The following is a 22393-nucleotide window of genomic DNA, read 5'->3' on the forward strand; positions in this document are numbered from 1 at the left end:
TAAAATATAATATTATGCCAAGATATGATAGGGCTGGTTGGCACAAATGCACATGATTTTAATCACAAATCACCTCATTTTGGAAAATATTATATTTATTTACAATTGATAGAGGACAAAACTCTGACACAATAGTAGTAGTAGCTACTACCACTATACTACTGTATAACAACTATTGTACTATACTAATACCATACTATAATTATAATGTCTCAGTTTGTTGTTTTTTGGCTAATGTGTTCTAGAGGTGATAGAAATGTGTGTGAACTTGAAGACAGCAGTTTCATGGTGTTAATCATAGTAAAGTACAAGTGCCTGAAAATTATACTTAAGTACTGTACTTGAATAAATGTGGTGCATTTCATCACTGAGTAGAACACTAGCAACAGCAGAAGTACAAACAAGCACAACAACTCATACTGCTACCACTGCTACTAGCACTGCTGCTGCTGGTGATACAACTACATCTACTACTGGTGTTAAGAGTACTGCAACCAGTGGTTATCCCCACTTTGACCAACTGCCAAGGGAAAATGCCTGTTGTGTATTGATGCAGCAATATTAACAATCCTTAATTTCCCATGTTTCTAGGTGTAAATGATTGATAGGAACAAAAATCTTTGGAATCGGTGCAGTACTCAGCAGGAACAGTATATCCAGCCACTACGAACAGCTGCTTCAATGTAATCCAATGGGAAATTGTCCATGTATCAAAGTACATTGTTATTATTAGTATCTGACAACATCATAGATAAGATTCCTACAGAGAGACCTATTTATTAAACAGAAGGTCATTTTTGTTTAACCAGAAACATCGCTACCAGACTCCATTGACAAATACAGTTATTTTACTTTGCAGAACACCAGACCTGCTGGAATACCACTGCCCTGATCAGGCGGCTGGGGCTCAGGAGGTAGAGCAGTTGCCCACCAATCAGAAGGTCTGTGGTTCGATTCCTGGCTCCTCCAGTCCGCGTGCTGAAGTATCCTTGGGCAAGATACTGAACCCCAATTTGCCTCTGATGTGTCATTGGTGTGTGTATGTGCTAGAAAGCACTTATGCTGTATGAATGTGATCCGTAGTGTGAAGCGCTTTGAGTGGTCGAAAAGCGCTATATAAGTACAGTCTATTTACCATTTGATCAGTTAATTGTGTTATTGTGTGACTTTCAATGGTGGAAAAAGAATTAAGATCCTTTACATTAAGTAAAAGTACCACACAATAACACAAACTAACTAATCATTTCAGACAGCAGTATTCCAGCAACACCTGCGTTCTGCGAGGTAAAACAGCTGTTTTTGTCAGTGGAGTCCGGATACACTGTTCTTGCACAATACTGCATTGATTCCAAAGATTTTTGTCTCTATCAATCATTTACACCCAAAAATGGGGGGAAATAAGGCCCAGGTTAAAAAAAAAAATACCAGTGTTTTTTTTGTTTTTTTTTACTCTTTTCCTTATATTTGGGCAAGTTTTACTGTGACATTTCTATAGTCTCCCGAAATACTTAAGATATGGGGACTCAAGAATGGAATATAGGGATCTAGGGAAGATTATATTAACGGATTACTGCTTATTATTAATTCCTTACTTTTGTGTAGTGTGACGTTTCAGAAGTTTCTGCTCAATATATCGACATTTATCCCTGTCCTGTTGTGATCTTGGCTTATGTGTGTTTGATCTGCAGAGTGTGGGGAGGATTCATGTGGGATTCTGTGCATGTTACGATATTCCCCTTACATGAGGCAAATTTTGCTGCTGGGTCTTGGACGGCCTGTGATTCACCTTTTCCCCCACATGGTGGCGCAGCCAGCCTGTTGTCTGAGGTAAGAATCAAAAGGAAAAAAACAGACTTCTCTTTCATTCACTTTTTTTATAATTTAATACTGTTTCATCACAAACTTTAAAAAAACAAAGTTCTTTGTCATTCTTACTTTACATTGAATCTGTTGTATGTCAGTTGAACTGTCTACTGCAGTGAATATCCTTCGTTAAAGAAAACTTAAGCTGTTTGCGTAATATTTCTGTTGCTCTGTGAGTTTATAGTGACCTTATCTCCTCTAGCATCACCCCAGTTCTGTTTTGTTGTGAAATCTGCATCCTTCATAACAAGTCTAAAACTGTCTCTGCAGTTCTGTTGATCTGTACATTCACATGTCTTGCTTCAGCTGTCTCTTTGAGACTGTTCTTCTTTTTCCTTCAAGAAGTGTCACTCGTCACACGGTGTAAACTGTGACCCTCATCCTCATGAGCTTTGAGCGCACCGGCGCTCTCCATCTTCCCTCCGCGGTTGAGAAAGTGATGCGCCAAAAAAACTATCAGCACAATAAAAAAGACAGTGCACACTATGATCCCAACAAGACCCCCCACTGTCACCCCCGAGGGCTGCCTTGTTGGATCAGGAGGTGGTATAGACGGTGTTGTGGGGATGTCTGGAGTGGTGGCCGCTGTCTTGCCTCCCATCCCTCCATCTGTGACCGTACCTTTATCGTCTTTTACGCACCTGTATTCGCCGACTAACGTAAATCCCGGATTGCACGAGCACACGTAGCTGCCGAATGTGTTTACACAGCCCTGATCACAATAAAAGAACGAGCACTCGTCAATGTCTATGCAAAATGCCCCCTCGTCTCTTTCCTCCTTTACGTAACCATCAGGGCAATAGCACTGGAACACATCATTTGGGTCACACTGCGCATCGCATTCTTCCTCCCCGCAGTGAAGTTTACATTTATTCGGGGACTTTGGGTCCACTATATGTCCATCATAGCACGAGCACTTGTAGCTACCCGGAGTGTTGTCGCACATGTGCTCGCACGGTGCGGACGCGCACTCGTCCTGGTCGACGCACAGGCTGCCGCTCAGCGAGTAACCCTCCTTGCAGACGCACTGAAATCCTCCGACGGTGTTGATGCACCTGAAGTTTTCCCCGGGACACTGCCGTTGGTCCGTGCAGTCGTTGAAATCCACGCACGACCTGCCGTCCGCGGCCAGTTTAAAGCCGTGGTCGCATATGCACACGTGGGAGTCTCCGTCCTTGTAGCAAGCGTGCTCGCATCCCAGGGCGGCGCACGGGTCGTCTGGTACCACATCGCAGGTGACATTGTTCGCAGGGTTGACGCTTTGTCCCGCAGGGCAGTAACAAGAGGGGGCCTCCTTTGGGTTCTCCACGCATTTGTGCTCGCACCCGCCTTCGAGTATCTCGCAGTTCCAGGGCGCCTGCAGCCACTGCTCGGAGAAGCAGAGGTATTTACTCTCCGATGGCATCCGGGTGGCGATGCTCCCGGGGGGCAGAGACAGCATATCCTCGCCTCCGAACCCCATCGGCGTCATGTAGGAGACAGTCTCGCCCTCTGTAACCGCCAGACTTTTGCACGGCTCACTGAAGCTGAACTCACAGAGAAACCCGGCCGCCTGCTCGCCACATGGTTCTTGGGTCCATTTAAAGTCGCTCTCTTTGGAAACTGAGACGCAGCGATGAGATGAGCAGCTGCTGTCAAAACCTGGCGCCCAATTGAAGAAGTCACTTTCGTTATCTTTGGTCACCCACTGGAAGCCTTTCAGCCCCGCAGCAGCGTCTGGGCAGCCGGTCAGGAGATGTAAACCGATCCAGAACTGTCCCGTAAAGTTTCCCAACAAGATGTAAAGGACATCATGTGATACAGATGAGCGCACTGTCATTAGGTGACCACCCTGACCTCTGCATTGATCCCGCGCTGTTGTGAAATCGATTGGGTCTTGGACAACAGTAAAACACTGGTTCACAATGCAGTATCCGCTATCCGGCACTGTCTCGACGGTTCCCCCCGACAGGAAAACCAACACCACAACAACAAACAGTCCCGTTAGATCCTTCATGTTTGAACCTCGGTTGTGGTTTTAAGTTCTCGCGAGTTCCAGCGGTCTATAGGCTTGTTTGTTTGAGAAACGGTTTAGCTCGCACTTATAAACCCCCAACTCCATGCTAGTGCGCCGGCAGAGGAAGGAAGTCGCCGTTTTAATCAGCCCGCTGGGTCAGCTCACTGTCAAACTTTCTCTTCGGTGCGGCGGACCACATCCCCAAATTACGCACGACTTTTACGCTCGTACGCACGCACGCACGCAAGGGGGGCATCTACCCACCGCCCCACTTTTGCAGTAGCCCCTCCCAACTCCTCACTGCACAAAGTCAGTGTAAGCACTCGGCAAGTCGCTCAGTCTTCTGATCCAGTTTTCCTTGAAATGAGGTTTAAGGTTTAAGCCATTTTTCTGAGCTATATCTCAAAACAAGGCAGGATAATGAGGAATTTAACATCTCAGCACAGTATGACATAAGTATTTGCAAAAGTGAGTATTTCCTATTAGCCCACACTGACTCCACTCCCTTATGGCGTTGCATATGGCCTGCAGCCAGCTGTAATGTGCAGTACATGGTATAAGGAAAAAGAAGGAAATGGAGACAATGCAAAGGAGGGTGCAGAAAGGGGATAAGGGTCTTAAGTTTAGATTTCCTTATTTCTATTTCTCCTCTGTTCCAGGTTTCTTCCTCACATATCCTGTTTAATAGTTATTCTAATGTGCTGCAGGACTGTGTGGTTACTACACTTCAAATCTAAGCCTCTATAACATTGATTATGATGCTTATTCCAGTGCTGCACTCATTACACATTGCTGTGAATAGAAACAGGTCAATGCATACAGTGGTATACAGCAGTATAAATGTAAATATAAATTGAGCTTTTTGTGGCTATTGCAGAAACAAAGAAAAAAAGAAACAAACCAGGACCAAACCAAATAAATAAAGAATAACCCCCAAACTCTGGTGATGGAGAACAATTAGAATTCACCCTTAGCTCCAATGTTAATCTTTTAATTTACATAATCATTCAATAGTGACATATTCAGCAACAAACAATAAAAATCTAAAAGCTGGCAAGAAGCCTGTTTTACAGATATACAGTGGGTGGGTATATCAGCAGGAGGTGCACATGTGTTTTCATAACAGACTATTATATAAGTAGATGTTAGCAGCACAGTTTTACATTCATGTTTAGCTTATCTCTAAAGACCAGTCTGTTATACAGTAAAGTTAGTAACATTTAACCTCATGGTAACGCGAGTGTTAGAAATATACAGCCAGTGCAGCGCCTCAGCGCTATCAGTAAGATAACATGACATTCATTGTTCTGATACATAAAGACTAAACTGTAACTATCAATATTAAAATCATCAGTGTTGCATTTACTATCTGTCATGCACTGTTGACATTGCACTAGTGAGTTTTCAGGCTGTAAAATTGATTATTCTTTACAAATCATGCCTTGAAGAGTAAACAAGAGTTTACAGATTTCTATTTATTCTGTTTCTCATTATCAAATATCAGTCTGTCAATATCCTGTGAATTTAGATGATTGTAAAGAAAATCTGCAGTTTGTTTTAATGCCGTCATGTCAATTATTTTAAAGGAGAGAGTGTCAAAAAGCCCTGAGCTGCTGCAGTTGGCTGCTGTTTTCATAAAAGCCTTAACACAAGCTTCACAAACAGTCCCTATGGCAACAACAACATCCCAAAAACAAATAGAGGTCCACTTCAAAATGAAATACACTGCGCATCCATATCATAAATGTCCAGATCTAAGAAAGACAGGAATTTTCTATGAGCAAACATCAGTCACAGCGAGTCACCGCCCTCATGTAAGCCACAAAACAACTGCAAATAATATGATCCTGACTTTATCAATACTGAGATTAAAGTGTCACAAATTATGCCAGCCAATATATGGAATATAATATTATGGTATGCAAAAAGAAAATGTCAAGCAAAGACAGGAAGGTTTTGTTTTCCTATTGATGTTCAAGAACTAAACTACAGTGTGTGTCTACAGTTTAATTAGACAGTAACAAAATGAAATATAAAACTGGTTCTTTGACAAGTTAATCATGTCACTTGTCTGACAGTAACAAAAAATATGGTTTCTTGAACTTCTGATTTAAAAAAATGACCATACTAACTTTTCAGTACCATTACTATTAGTGTTTCCAGTCTAACAACATCTGATTTGCCATCATTCCAAAAATTAGCCTAATTGGGAAGGAAATCCAGAATTTTCCATCTTAGCAATAAAAGGTAAAAAATCTGTTACACATGGGGAAGTATTAAGCTGTTTTTTCTAAGTCTTCATTTGTCTTTGTTTAACCCAGCTTTAAGAGATAAATAGTTTCCGATTAACAGTGCCTACAGGATAACTCTGTGATAAAAGTTTCATCTATCTGATGAGTCTGAGGAAAGGAAACAGTGCATGAGACATGGGGATGGTCAAAGGTCTTTGGTGGTGCAGTTACTGTCTCTGAAAGTCGTTCTTGAACTGTTTGTCGAAGGATAACCTCTTGTACGTCTCTGTGGTCACCTGCTGCAGATAGAAAATATCAATGTCTGGATGTTTGAAGGAGGGAAGCTCAAATCTGCCGCAACGCTTCATCATGATTTGGACCAAAAGATACAGCGAGGCAGCACACAGCACAATGAACACACTGATTCCCAGGACACTGCCGGTCTTGATGTAAGAGGGTACTGCGGCCGGGAGAGCTGTGGATGCTGCGGGGTATGATGGAGAAGTTGTGCCTGATCCTTCCTCCCAGTCCATGGTCGCTACACGTACACACCTGTTCTGGTGCAGTTCAAACCCCTCGTGACAGATACATCTGTAACTACCGAATAGATTTTCACACATGTGGTCACACTGTGGCCCCATCTCACATTCATTAATGTCAGTGCAGAGGGCTGTATCGTTCCCGTTGTGTCTAATATAACCGTCAGGGCAGTAGCACTTCTGCAAGTCAATCCTTTCAACATCTGGATCGTAGACGCAGTCAGCTGGACAGTCTCTCTCGGCGCAGTGTACGTTACACTTGGTGGGATCTGCAGCTGACACACTGAACCCCTCCCGGCACTCGCACCGGTAAGCCCCATTGCGCTTCTTACACAACATGTGCTCACACTTCTCACAGATTGCATTGTTCACACACACTCCGTCGTCTTCCACGAAGCCGTCTTTGCACGTGCACTCAAACCCTCCCTCGGTGTTCATACACTCCCTATTCTCACCTGTGCACAAGTCCTTCCTCTCCTCGCACTCATCCACGTCCACGCAGCTCTTCCTGCCCCGCGCCAGCCTGTAGCCCTGTCTGCACGTGCACACGTGAGAGTCGCCCTCCTGCTGGCACCCTTGGGCGCAGTCGGCGCACGGGTCCTTGGCGGTGCAGGTGATGTTGTTGCGATGGAGGGTTTGTCCCGCGGGACAGACGCAGGTGCGTGGTGAAGACTTGCACTTGTGGTCACAGCCGCCGTTCAGCACTTCACACTCCCAGGGAGCTCGCGTCCAGGTCTGGGCGAAACACAAATGTTTCGAGTTCGGATATTTACCGCCAACCTTTTCCGCCACGGCTATGGTTGCTGGTGGAAACCTCTCCCAATCACTGACCTGGAAACCCCAGTACGTGATGTACCTCACCTGTGCACCTCCGCCCGCCTGCAAGCGACCACAGAGATCCGTGGTTGAATACTGGCACAGAAATCCGTCCAGTTTGCCATGGCACGGCTTCCACGACACGGAGAGTTTCCCTTCGTTCGTCACGGAGATGGAGGAGCAGTTATGGAGACGTGCCGAGACTTCTCCTGTGGTCCCGCCGGCGTTGTCGTGCAGCGCCAGCCAGTAGCTACCGCTCATCCTGTTCAGTGGAGTCGGTAACGTCTTCTGTGCTTCTTCCGAGCTGATCTTGAGTAACTGTCCTCCCACTTCTTTGCAGTTTTTCTGCGCACCTGGAAAGTCCTCGGGCTTTTGAAGAAGCACAAAACACAGATTCCCGGCGCAGTGTCCGTGCTGAGAGAGGACCACTTCCTCGAGCCCGCAGAGAAAAGCCGCACAAATCAGCAGCGCTCGTGTTGTAGGAATCATAATGTCGGTGTTAAACAGACTCACGATAAATCTATGTCTTCGAAGATCCGAAGCTGATAGACAAACTGAGAGCTGAACATAGTTCCCATTTATAAAAGCCTCCAACTGTTTTTTTTTTTCCTGGACCAGGCGAAAAAGGAAGTTCCCCCTCCTGGCCAGTTTAAACCCCGGTCTGGTTGCTCAATCCCTACGCTGTCCAAAAACCTTATCTCAAAGAGACCGGCCGTCCAAAACACACACACACACACACACACACACACACACACACAACATGAGGTATAGGAACTTTTAATAAGAGTCCCATCAATCAATTAATTTCTTTTTTGCATGTCCTAAAGACACAATTGATAGTACCTTAAAATTATTTCTGTATTTCACTCAAATCATTTGTTTTAAAATGCTCTATAATGTCATAATTCCATGTTTAATATTTAAACAGAGAAGAAGCTCCTGCTCTAGATGAATCTATAGGTGTGTTTAGAGACAGAACCCAGTTTAGCATCAATAATACTTTAAATGTTGACCCTCATATTTATTTATTTATTGTCCAGTGTCAGCTGGGATTGGCTCTACCCACCCTCACCTCAACCCTTAAGGATCATATAGATATTGGATAGGAGAGGAGAAAAGTAAATGGAGCTAGCTGAAATTGGATGGCAGCCTATACTGTGAGCAGGAAAACATTTTGGAGTGGCCAAATAATGTAAATTATTCATGTCAACGTCCCATTAAAAATGAAAAATGTTCAAATTACTACCTTGATACCGAATAATAGAAACATGATCAAGGCCAAGAAAGGCCCCCCTTCCAGGAGAGACAGTGACTCATGAATTCGGAAGGTGGACCGACTTCCTTAAAGTAATGTAATGGCCACAGAGGTAGAGATGCAATTGTCTGGCTTATGGTCAGCCTAAATCAATCACCATTCTAAATCTGTTCACAACTTCTCTCAGATTAGCAGGGGCAGGCAGAAGAGGAAGAGAGCTGCCTTCCACTTTCCCCAGGGGAGAGGAAAAATGACTGGACGTGGATGAGGAAGTAAAAACAAGAGAGTTGGACGGACTTCGTATAGGCACAGGGCGTAGAGACAAAACGTGACGAGAACTACATCACATAAACCAATAGCTGTTTAGTTTCCAGGTGGAGTTTGGGCTGAGTCGATCCAAAGGAATGTGATCACGTCTGATTGATGCCTCCCACAGTGAGACACAGAGTGAGTCAGTAGGTGATACAGGAGATAAACCGTGGCTCAGTGCAGAAGAGTAGAATCATGATTTTCAGATGTATTTATATCTAGAGACCTGAAAACTGAATTATTACTGTGATTACAGCCATTTATGATACAGTGGGCTCAATGCTATTTCAGTGCCTCCTTATTTCCCCTCATGAGAAGGGTGTGGTGGAATGGAATGGGTTGGAGGGGATGTGGTTCCTTTGTTCATGCTGTAGAAACAAAATAATCAGTCCACTGTTTTTATTTGAGTAGTGAATGTTTAATTTCAAGATTCTGACCTTTGCTAGGACATTTACCAGTGGGTGGCATGGATTCAGTCCAATGCAGTGACACACAGAGTCAGCTTGGCGACAAAGACCAGGCCCACTTGGTCTTGGTAAATATTTTTCTTTGATGTCTGTCTCTGATGCCCACGCCAATTTTACCCAGGGGAACATTTAAGACATGGCAGAAGACTGTTTTGTTTCTTATGAATTGAAGCCTGTTCTTTCCAGTCATCTATCTCTGTTGTCACAGTGAAACCAGGTGTCGTTGTCATGATACACGTCCTCAGTACGGCTTTATTTTTAATTGGATATTTGTGACAGTGCTAAGTACTTTGTTTGAACTTGTTGGAGCAATTACGCCTTGAATGACTTATGTGGACCTTACTGGTTTCCTGCTGCTTGTGAAAGATTGTATATGCCCAACTGATGGCAAAAGGTCACCTTCTTTATCCCATTGGTAAAATGCATTCAAAAGAAGTCAGAGGCCGACTGCAGTGGATTACTACAGATTATACAGGAAAGTAACATGAACTCAACTCACCCTCCCACAGGAGTATAGCACAAAAATCTGGGCCCCATACATATGCAGTCTGAGTGGGCCCCCTTTCCCGTTGAACAATCCATTGCTGTGCCTGTACGAATTACTAAATCAACAAGTGTAAGCCTGTGCATTTGTAGAGAAAGAATGGATTTAAGGATGTCTGAACAATCTAAAACCTCAAGATATTTCAACCTCTTTTCTGAATTTACTGTAATTACTGTGTAAAGCTTTCACTGTGAGTTTTATGAATATTACAACACATTATTTATATCACAGTTTTCAGAGCAGCATTATTCCCTCACCATAAGACAAAGGTGGAAGGCCATTTTACTCTGGCTCAGAGAGGAGGATTATTCTGTACTCTCTGTATTTCATGATAAAAAATAATCTCTTTGGAATCATGTTTAAATTGCAGATTTAAGGTCCAATCTGTTGCAACATAGACGCTGTGTAATAAAAATACAATCCACAGATGTATCAAACAGGTAGCCAGAGTATTAAGATAGACATATCCAATAATAACTCTGCTGCTGAATTTATTTCCATCAGTAAAACTCTACAAAACACTATAGGATTATATATTACAGACATCTTAAAATGATGATGATAATAATTTAAATGATATAACATTATACTTATAATGTACAATAAAATGCAATTTTCAGAAGAAAATCATAATAACATTATTATTAATGTGTAACCAGCATCTTGTGTATAAACTTCCTGCTAAACCTTAGCTGAACCTGATATTATGCGGAAGAACTTAAAAAAAAGTATGACTGTGTTGAAGTAACTAGGAAAACCCCATATCTTGTAATATGTACAATGTGAAAAAAATTCCTGAATAAGCTTTGTTTCAACAATTAATTTCACTTCAGTGCTGATTAATGGGCTGGGTTAAAACAATAGTGCAACTGGACTTTTGTGTGTCACTGAAGTGATAACTTTGCCCAAATTAGGATTTTCTGTCTCCAGTCGCTGACAGAGATGGCAGGGAGTGGTATGGATGACATCAGAAATGTTACATGTTTTCTACTTAAAAGTACTATTCTGTAGAGCAGTGAGGTAGGTGAAATTCTTTGAGGCAGTAAAGGTTCTGGAAATTTTATTTTCAACAGTTCTAAGAGGCAGGTTACTGGCCTGGTTTCACTGGCTTTTAAAATTGTGATATTTTAAATTCATTTTAAATTTGTTCCAAAGGACTTGTTACATTAGTGAATATTGTCCCGGGGGCAAAATAATGCATTTTGACGATTTGTGCCCTTGACCAATAACATATAGTCTTGAGAGTGCTGAACTTTGAGCGACCCTAAAGCTGTAGAGTCCAGCCTAGAGGAAGCTAATGTAGTTTATTAGCTGTGTTGCAACATCCACTTTTATTTAACCCACTCTCCGTAACTATTATTTGCTCCACAAAAGAACAATGTTTTCAGGCAGTTATTGTTAAACAGTTAAACAGGACTCGAATAAACTGAGCACACCTGAGTGATGGCAATTGGATGCTCCATCATGACAACGCACCTACTCGGTTTGTGTTTACCCGCAAGTTTTTTGACTGCTACACCACGATCATTACTCCCCACCTGTCCTACACCTTGGATCTTGTTTCGTGCCACTTCTTCCTCTTCCCCAAAATGAAATTCAAGATGAAAGGTCGCATTGTGACACAGTGGAGGAGATCCAGCACGCATGGTACTTGATACGATTACAGAGAAGCTCTTCCAGGGAGTGTTCCAGGCAAGGCACTAATGCTTGGAGTGGTGTTACTTTTTAGAGCCAAATTTAAATCAGGTGTGTTTTTTTGCTTGTTTGGTGCACTCCCTGAGCTCATAATTTCTTTGACCTTTTTATGTATGAAATGATGTATGATGATGAAGAAAATACCAGTGGAAAATAAATAAGACAGAGGAGAGAAAATAGAGAAAAGCTAAGGAGTTGTGTTACGGATTAGCACTAGCTAGCAAGTTAGTAGTTAGCTCACCAGCTACAGCAGTTTACCAACTAGCCCTGTTAGTGTGGCCCCGCGCTCTGCTGTGACCAGTCCTTAAAGCTTGGGTAGACACAATCTCTCCTTGTTGAATCATTACAAAAGGCTATTTAATTAAAAAAAACATGCACTGCTGTTAGGGACATTCAGTCACCAAACCTGAATTTTAGTTACCCAGGATACCAACTTTTAGCTGACTTCAGCAACTATGATTCAGTTTTGATGCATTCTTGCAACCAGGAAGTATTCTGTCCCCTTTCCTCTACTGGTTTTGCCATCATGGTGAAGTGTTGAAGTGGAGTTAAATCATTCAAACACCTGAATATACATTTTAGAAATCTAGATTGTATTTTTCCCCTGTTAGCAGCAGGAGTGCTATGTTTAATAATATTAGCTGGCTCCTCTTTTTCCTACTCCATTACCACTTACCCTCAGTGTAATTCTTTAATTAACTTTAACAAGAAACTACTACTACCAGGCTCACTGAGATTAATCTCAAACACTGAGAGTATTTCTGCCTCCAGAGCAGCTTTTGTACCTGATGAAATATTTCTCCTGTCTACATGTTTACACCTGGCCCCTCTATATACTAACTAACTAGTAAAAATGTTGTTTTCCCAACCTTCAAGCAACAGTAAAGTGTCATGGCAGTTACCAGTGGTATTAAGCCACAGCCACAGAAAGTGTGAGAGAGCTGTCCCCAGCCAAGGAGGAAAAGGGAGGTGTTTCTATGTCCTGGATGAGGATGAAAGGAAAGAGAGCTAAGGTTAATTCATCCATGGCCTTATACACACACACACACACACACACACACACACACACACACACACACACACACATAAACCTATAGAAAGCCTCTCATACACACAGGCGTGACACTTTCGCTTACCCCTCAGCCTGCACCTCCCACACCCTGAGGAATTGACTCAGCTCTGCTGTTATGTCATGGGTGGTACCAGTGGACACACAGACAAGGCCCCACAGATTTCCTATGCCACACATACCCTCCAGGCAGTGGTTGGTCTAAACATAAACACACACACACACACACACACACACACACACACACACACACACACACACACACATACTGTATTCTGAGACTTGTGAGAAAAATAAAAACTAATTAAAAAAAAACAGTATAAATCATTAGAAGGTCTCTTGGAAAATGAAAAGCAAAGCATTATGTGGAAATTTTTACAGTTAGTCTCCAAAGTTGTTTTCTGTATTTGGCAGCACACATCACACAGCAGCTTATGTCTCTGAACTGTGCAATGTGCAATGTTCTGGTTCTTTTCATGCCATTTTCCAGATCCATCCCCAATGTTGTGTTTTATGTAAATGATGGAGGGAAAATCTACAGTCCTGGTTCTGTGGAAAAATATATTTATCTGAAGTTAATATGGAGCCTCATTATTCTGAGATAGATGAATGAAAAGTTATTTACCAAAGGCAGATTCTTCTTAGTGCAAAAAAACCCTGTTTTTGTTTCTCACTTGTCTGGAGAAACACAAAGAGGGAGTGTCAAATTAAAAAGAAACTTTGGGAGATGCTACTTGATTTGTTTAACTTTGATGAAGCTTCATATTAGCAACAGACAAAGTTTACTGTATTTTGGGGATGATTGTCTCCCACTGTGTACAGCAGCAGTGGCTCATGAGATAGAGCGGTTCCCCACCAATCGGAAGGTCAGTGGTTTGATCCCCTGCTCCTCCAGTCCGCATACTGAAGTATCCTTGGGCAAGATAGTGAATCCTAATTTGCCCTTAATGTGTGTCATTGGTGTGTGAATGTATATGAATGTGTTAGAAAGCACTTTGTATGTATAGAACAAGTGCTGTATGAATGTATGTGTTCATGGTTACAACACAAAAGCAATCTTCAGATGCCTGAAGCTCTTGGCCATCACCACTACACTTTAAAGGATATTATTTAAAGGTTTATTACAACTTATTTTTGTATTTTTGTACTTTTATGCGCCAATATTCAGATGTAAAACTGAATATGATTGTATCTGTGTTATAAGAAATAATCCTCATAGCACAGGTAAACGATGTGTGTACTACTGTAGTATGGTAGGTAGCTATGTTGCTACATTCAGATCTCAGCTATTGGTGTGTAATATGCTATTATCAACCAACAGGAATGAAACTACAAAAAAGAGCAATTATAATAAACCCAAACTCCTTTAACATCACTGTTGACCTCACAGGAAATCATTTCATTAAAATTGAGGAAGACTGATTTCACCAGTAGGCTTGCTGTCACAATCAGTGGTTTATGATTAGTACTGTTGTGACACAACTCATTTATGCTCCTGTTGAAAAAATGCTGATATTTTCAGATATGTCAAATACTGTATATAAAAATCGCTCAAGTAAGTCTTGAGCTCATAAAAATGTTCCTCCTGCTAGGTAACTGACACCTGATCTAATCTTAATGACAGCTACAACTTGGTGGAGAGACATGATGTTAACAAAATCATTCTGTATGTTTCTGTAATTACTTTGGCCATCATTCAAAGAAGTTCATGGTTGGTTCATGGAAGGTCATGGTTTTGAAATTTTGGCAGGGTCTAGCTTTCTTTCGTGGACCGACAGATAAATATTCAGAGTGTAAAACATGTCCTGCGCTGAGGCACACGGGGGGAAAGGTAGCTCCACTGCCTCAATAGCAGGAAATGCCCCCTCAGGACTACTGGAAAATATCACAAGCTTCCAGGTTAAAAAAAAATAAATGATATCTCACAACTTTGTTTTTATCCAGACTGACTTGGAACTTCAAGGCAACAAAAGACAAAGACGAGAAAATAAAGAAAAACTCAGACTGTATTTACATTTGCCAGGAAAAAAATTGTATCATACTAGCAATCAAAATGAGAATTATTAGTGTGATGACACATAATTAAAATGGTGAAACTAAATATATTGATGTATCTGGATTAAATTATTGGTTCTCATATGACTGACACTCATAGACTTTCTTGGCTTTGAACAGAGGCTCTACCACAGGTTATGAAAGACATTTCGAGCTGAACACAGGAAATTATTGCATGAAAATATCTGGCTCGGATTTTCCTGTATAAATCAAGCAGAAGGTTTTGTAATCGACTTTAAAGGGCTTGTAATAAATGATATCATAGGGACCCAAAAATATATTAGTTGATGTGAGTGCAAGTAAAACATTACAGTTGCTGTATGATTTTGACGACCTTCCATGACTCCCATGTTTCCTTCACTTCAAGTTACCTAAACTTGAAGCTGTATTACTTGATTATTTGATGGCAGTACAGCAAACTGTAAACACAGTGATATGTTAACATCTCATGAAGTGCCTAAACCTAACCAGACCCCATCTAACCATAGCACTGCCACAATGTCAGAGGGTTAGTTATTTATTTTCAACAGCATTTTTCAACAGTTGATCTGTGGTATATTTCCTGCCACCATAGGAGCTGTGATCCATGCAGTGCTCTTGTGGATCATATCAGAGGGTTCGGACAAGCAACATTAATGAGAGCAGACCTTAGTAAAGACATTCTTGTTAATTAATGTATGCCAGTTAAGCAAGTTGTTGTCTCAGTCCAGCAGAGCTTCATGTGCTCTTTAAAGGTACTATATGTAAATTCTTGCCATTGCCACAAAGCCAATGTTAGCATTAACAGCTGCTTTTTTTTACAAAGAGCTTCAGCCATTGTTACACTGACAAGACAAGGGCAGACTGGGTGCTACAGTTACTTACTATTGCAAAGTGATATTATGAGACAGGATGGGCTGGGGCTAGCTGATTAGCATGGTGAACTTCATTGGATGAGGTGATGGAAGAGGTGATAGAGACAGAAGCAGAACATAACCTTAGACTGGCATTGCTTTTCATCACTGGAGACAGCTGTTGGTAAGTAAAGGAATGAAGTTTGATGCTGACCTCACAGCATTTTCTCTAGTGGGTTAACCCTCCTGTTGCCCTTCGTATTCCTTATACTTTTTTCTTCTTACTATTATTCAAAAACAAAAGATAACCGCTTCAGAATCACGAATGTCATGCACAACAACAAATCCTACTACACACACACACACACACACACACAAAGGCACATTGTCGACTACCGGGTCACTTTGACCCAGAAGACAACACGAGGGGGGTTAAGTAAACAGCTCCTAATACTAATGTTGGCTATGTAGCAATAGCATATAGCCCCTTTACAGTTGTGTTTTCTACCATAGTGACTTCAGGTTTTTTCTTCTGATGTTCATATGTAGTGTATGTAAATTTAGATTAATCAGAACATACAGTTCATCGTTGTTCATCACTGTGCTCATATGCCTTATGTGTGGTGAAGCTTTTATGCCTATATAAATGACTCAATAGTTGTTCTTACTCAAGAAATCTTAAGTATTTGTTTGGTGGTGATTCTAATAACATTTAGTTTTTTTTGATGTGTAATTCAATATTTGTTCTTTAGGAAAATTAAATAAATGATTGACACTGAGGGGTTATTGAGGGGCTATCAGACAGCAGAGTTTGATGATAATTCTTCACATATTTTGCAGATGGAGGGGGGTGATGGTGGATGGCTGACAGCTAAGAGCATCGCCTGCTGTTCTCTGCTGCATGGAATCTTGTAGCTGCTCTCTTCATGCCACAGTTAATTGCTGGAATCTGCTGAACTGAGGGGACCTCATCTCTCATAAAGCCTGATTATTCTCAGTCTGTCTGTTTTTGAGAGAAGCACAGGACCAGCCAAATGGAGGAATGTGTTCTTCCAGAGACACCAAAGCCCAGTCCCATCATCGCCTCCTTCCAACAGGAAATCACAGTGAGGCATTGCACCTCTGTCTGCTATCATTTATGGCTTGGAAAACAGTGGAGGGGTGTGCTCAGACAGTTAGATTTATTGGCACCTCACTGCTTACTGTATTTCTTTCTATTGTGTTTCGTGTCAGAAAGCAGCAGAGAAACCTTAAATTCTGACTGTCACGATAAAGCTATCTGAGCTCACACTGTTTTCCCCTCTTTAAGCTTGCAGTTTTAATTAGCTCTCCTTGTAAGCATTTTTTGTAGGAGACAATTCCCACAAAGAGTGATGGTCTTATTTTTTGTGACATTTCTACCACAGCTATTCTTTTTTCCCAGTTTTAGTTCAGTTTTATAGTGTCTGTGTAACTTTTGAAAGATGAAAAAGCATACGTATCCTTATGCTCCTAAAAATAGAAAAATTACATTATAAGAAACATTGCTCATTTTAAGACACTGAGGAATTTTTCTGCTACAGCCTTACTTGGTCTGGTATAATCGTTAGCTTACAGTGTACTATCTACCCATCCATTATCTATACTGCTTATACTTAGAGGGTCACAGGGGGCTGGTGCCAATACCAGCTGACACTGGGGGGGACACCCTGGAAAGGTCACCAGTCTATCAGACAAACAATATAAACCAACCACTCACAAGCATTTAAAATGTTTTTTATGCAGATAAGTACTGATACTGTATTGTCTTTGCAAAGTACCTCTTAAAAAAACAGGACAGTAGTAACTCTTCATTGCCCAAACTGCAGATTTTGACAGATTGATGGCGAGGAAAATCTACCTCATTGTGTTTGCAATGCCACAAACTCTGTATCCCCTGTGTCTCTTTACAGAGCCCAGTTACACCAGTGTTTCCCCTCAGCTTTCCTCCTCCCTGTTCCCAGTCCTACCCGGAACGCTGCTGCCCACTGACAGATTGGATACATGGAGGGATAGACAGGAACAACCCTATTCTTCTCTCCCTCCTTCTGTAGTAAATAAGACTAGCCCCTTAGGAGGCCATCCTGGCATGCTGAAAGAAATATTCTGAACTTCCTGTGACCCAGAAGGAAGAACAAACACCCAGGACCCTTGTAATGCAGGTGTAAGTACCCGTCTCTAAAACCAAGTCTTCACCTTAAACAGCCCTTCAAAAGTAGTCGGGACTGATCCAAATGTCCTAACCTTCCCAAAATGTCCTCCCAGGTCCAAGGTCTGAAACTCAAAGGGTCCTCACAAGGATAGAGGTACAAGCATCACACATACACACACACACACACACACACACACACACACACACACACACACACACATTTTTCATCTCATATAAGTCTGGCAATTTCCACTTTCCATGTTCTACATGCACTAGTGCATACACACATTCAGTGTCTGGCTCTTTATGCGCCCATTTTTCTACATGCAGGACCACAACAGTCAACACAGACCCTGATAACACTCGACCTGGAGGTTGTTTTCATGCCACTTGCTGTTAACACAAGTCAGCTAAATGAGGTTTAAACAAATCTGCTGTTTAACCAAATTATTCAAACCATTTATTTGGAAGGAAAGACAAAAGTGAAAAACAAATGGACTCTTCCTGTACAGCACAGCTGTATGTGTAACCCATAACCTTTTCGTGTTCAGTCCCATGCTTCGATATGTGAATATATACATGCAGGGACATATGAAATCCTGAGCACAGGGGTCATTCTGCAGGAAGGAACTTCACTGAGAATCCCCAGCTATCCTATTATGGTACAACAGATGCTACTGGAAGCCGGGTATTTGACTTTACATGTGTCAGCTGCTAGTCCTCTGGATTTGTGTGTGTGTGTTTGTGTAGTGGAGATGGTGGGATTGAGGGTTTTGAGTTAATCTACTAAGGACTTCATGAATTTTCCATGACTGCAAAGCATCTTAAGTTGATGTTCATGCAACGACTCATGTCCTCTCACAAGACAACTATTCCCACACATCCTGTGCTCTTGACTCCATGGCTTTGTTGTACTGTACATATAGGGATGGTAAGGGAGGGCAACTAAATTTATGTTTCATGGGAAATGACCCATCTGCATGGATTAGTCTTACTACAAGCCCCTGAAAATCAAAGCTGGAGAACAAGAACCTGTGGGGAAGTCAGCTTGGAGGTTTTTTTTTAATTCATCCATGTGCTCTTTGTGGAATCGAAAAGGGCTGCGATTCCCGTCAGACTTCACTTAAACACAATGTATTTGTGAGTCAGACCTGGTTTTCCCACACAGCAAAGCCTCCCCATAAACCCAAAACCCTTCTCCCCAATGCTCTGACCTATATGTGGTTAGAGAGCACGCTGAGAGGGCTGCACTTCTTTCCCTGTCTGCTTTTGTTTTGTTTTTTGTTCATGGCATGAGTTTCGAACAAGTACGAGCAGTAAGAGAGCAACCTGCAGAGACAGTCTCTTCCAGCTGGACAGATCTGAGGTGTTAATCTGTTACTGGTGTTAAACTCTTATAATGGCTGTGAAACACAGTGAAGGCTAAGATTTAGAAAAAAGTGTTTATATTCTTCATGACCATCCATCCATAGCAAATCTGACACTGAGCTTGCAAACATATTACTTTTGTTTTAGCAGTCATATACTGGTGGGTGTAATCATTACAGATGGTTTTCTTTTTTCATTTAAGTCAGATAAGAAATTTTTATTCAAAACAATCAACTCTCCAAAATGGAGTGAATTTTAAGGAACACCAAGGATGGAATGTGATGTACAGGAAGTATTTGTACAGACTACATTGGCCACATTCCAGTCAGGTACAAAAGATACATAAATCTTTAAACAAATCTCTTGAGTACTCCTCTATCCCATCTCTGAATGCATAACTATCTCTCTAAGTTAGAAATGCAGTCATCATATGATTGCAGCACATACAGTTAAGAGATAATACAAAAGGCCAGGGAACTTTCAGGTTAATTAGCCAGAAAACACGACCCTGAACTCCTCATATCATACCATGTTCCTTTTCTTAGTGGAAGTTAGAGAGGAAAAAACAAACTGGCAAACATTTCCTGAAGTAAGAGAGTGTGCATGATTCATCTGCCACTGAAAATGATTAACACTACAATCATATAAAAACTCATTGTTCATGATATATATCATTGTACTGTCTCTGAAATGTATGTTAAGTTTAGGCTCTAATGAATCATGTAACTGATGTCAGTTACGTAAGAAACTGAAGTGTACATATTATCATAATGAGCTTATGCTGAGCTGATCAGTGTGTTAGACGTACCATGTTGGAATCTGGAATCATAGTATTTACATATAGCATGTATACATACTGTATCAGCTTGGCAGCTTAAATGCAGTATGTGGAGAAACTCACCAAAAGGGTTTTACAATTATATTTTTGGGAGACAAATTAAAGATATGTATATATTGGTATATGAATGGTGTAATCAGCATAAATGACTTTTGAATTACAAGTACTGCAAGGAAAAAAGGCCCATAATAATAATAATAAGTAGCATGTAAGACAAAATAAATAACAATGTTTTATTCTTTTCTTATTCTGGCACAGTTTGTGTAATAGGCTGATAACATTGTTCAAGGGTGGTGGTGACAACATTCAGTGGGCATAGTGAAATGGAAATCTTGTTAGACAGTTTTGGCTGTGAAACATCAGAGTGACGTAAAGCAAAAACAAGGTTGCACAGAAACACCCCTAATGGACTGATATCATTAGAGGACAGGGTGAAGTCATGATGGAAGTGGCACAATGTAATACCGAGTGAACAGAGGCCGATAGGACCTTTGTATGACCAAAAAACATAAAGATTTAATAATTAAATTATTTTATTCAGGGCCATTCAGGCTTAAGAGGATGAAAATGGTTTTAAGAGGATGAAAAATCATTTTGAATGTGATGATAATATGACCTGATACTTTTTTGGATACCTCACAGTCTGTGAAGGAACGGCAAAGAGTGGAAAATCCATGCAAAAATTACAGCTGCTGGGAAAAGTGTTACTTTTAGCTATCCTTTCTTTATTCAGCATAAATATTTTAATAGATCCCACTTGATGACAAACAACAGCCAGACGGCCTGTTAAGGCTACAAGCTACTTAGTAACTGTGGCACTGTGGAGTGTCATTCTAGTTCAGCAGCAGTGACTTCTCAGCCCATGTTGTTCCATACAGTTCAGAAATGCAACACATGTAGACAAAGGCCACAGTTCTCACTATCACCATAAGACCGCAGCCTTTTGGTAAAATTCATTTATGAACTGATGATGTGAGATTCAACTTAACAAAAGACTCTTTTGTATTTATAATCTACATATTCTGCTGATTCAAATGTATTTTAATGCTCTCAACTCTTTGTTGAACTCTTGCTGTTCTCTAGTCACTTAAAAAATTCGTTCTTTACTCTCACACTTTAGCCTTTTTGCTGATGACCTGCAATTACTGTTTTTTTTTTTTTTTTGGCCACATGGGGGCAGCAGAAACAAGATCTTACCCTTTACGCTGTATAACTAACATGATAGCAAACAGTTACCTGTTTACTGATCCAGCAGATACCACCTAATAAATGTCTGTCCAGTACTCACACTCCTTTCAGCTCTGATTTGGTCTCTACAGACTCCTCTACAGTACAGTACATGGCTCTTGTGCTGCTAAATACTCCGCTGTGTTCAGCAGCTAGTTGCTAACTTAATTTGCCTACTACTGGGTGCTGAGCAGGTACTGTTCAGAGGGTTTTTTTCTGTGGGAACAGCTGCCTGCTGGGGCTGCAAACTATGCTACAAGAGTGTACCAAAAAAGTAATGTTGCGGCTCAGAAGATGCAAAACAATGTACTGAAAGATGCTAAAAGGCTCCATTAGGCAACGGATTGGGATAAGTTTCTGTTGAGTCTTGACATGTAGTCATTTGTTATTATAGAAATACTGAAGGGTGTACAATGCTAGATGTAAGAGAAATTTATCTCTGAAAAAACTGCTATTGCTAAACTAAAATAAACTCCAAAAAATATGGTATGTACAACTTTATATGTATGATACACATAATGAACACCAGTAGTGCTGGGAGTGGTGTATCACTGCACAAAGTGACTACTTCAAAGGCAACAGCAACCAAATTTAAATCAGGTTATTACAGACTCAAATAGAAACAGAATCATGGAAATTACTTTTAAATTTGGAAACAGGTTTGTCAGAATGATGAATGGACTATTAAAAACTAACTCAAAACTCTTTCCACTTTTATTATATTATTATATTGTATTTCTAAATAATTGGCACCAAATCTGTTGTTTCCCCAGACTTTGACTTGTTAACAATATGTGTTACAAGCTGACAGCTTATCTAAAAGCAGGCCCTCATTTCCTTTATTGCTTGCCCACAACTGAGCCATTATATAAGCTAAATCCTCCCTAAATGCTCGGCCTTTGTTTGAATATGTGCTCCTTGTCTCGGCTCCTGTAAGCAAACTGGTTCCTGGTTTTGCTTCCTTCTATTTATGTTCTCATGTCTATCTGACAGCTACAGGAGACTGAAATACTGGGGGCATCCAAGAGTTGGCTGGCTCAGATAGAGGTCTTTAAAAAGTAGTTGTTTGGAAACATTAATGGTGTTAGAATAGAGGAAGAGGGAACAGAGAAAATTAT

At 41.1% G+C, this 22393-nt stretch overlaps 2 protein-coding genes and 1 long non-coding RNA gene across 3 annotated transcripts; 1 reads left to right on the plus strand and 2 right to left on the minus strand.

The window, feature by feature from the left end:
• Positions 1–1854: 1854 nt before the first annotated feature.
• On the minus strand, positions 1855–4072 carry LOC108895806 (thrombomodulin-like). Its single transcript, XM_018694742.2, has one exon. The coding sequence runs from the start codon at positions 3857–3859 to the stop codon at positions 2201–2203; it is 1659 nt and encodes a 552-aa protein (XP_018550258.1). The 5' UTR covers positions 3860–4072; the 3' UTR covers positions 1855–2200.
• A 762-nt stretch (positions 4073–4834) lies between these two features.
• Positions 4835–8066, minus strand: LOC108895807 (thrombomodulin-like). Its single transcript, XM_018694743.2, has one exon. The coding sequence runs from the start codon at positions 7932–7934 to the stop codon at positions 6318–6320; it is 1617 nt and encodes a 538-aa protein (XP_018550259.1). The 5' UTR covers positions 7935–8066; the 3' UTR covers positions 4835–6317.
• An 8450-nt stretch (positions 8067–16516) lies between these two features.
• Positions 16517–18019, plus strand: LOC108895808 (uncharacterized). Its single transcript, XR_001963018.2, has 3 exons — positions 16517–16778; positions 17604–17854; positions 17956–18019. It is a non-coding gene; the product is annotated as an uncharacterized LOC108895808 (long non-coding RNA).
• Positions 18020–22393: the final 4374 nt, after the last annotated feature.

Source organism: Lates calcarifer, linkage group LG7_1 (genome assembly GCF_001640805.2).
Source record: "Lates calcarifer isolate ASB-BC8 linkage group LG7_1, TLL_Latcal_v3, whole genome shotgun sequence".
NCBI classification, from domain to species: domain Eukaryota; kingdom Metazoa; phylum Chordata; class Actinopteri; family Centropomidae; genus Lates; species Lates calcarifer.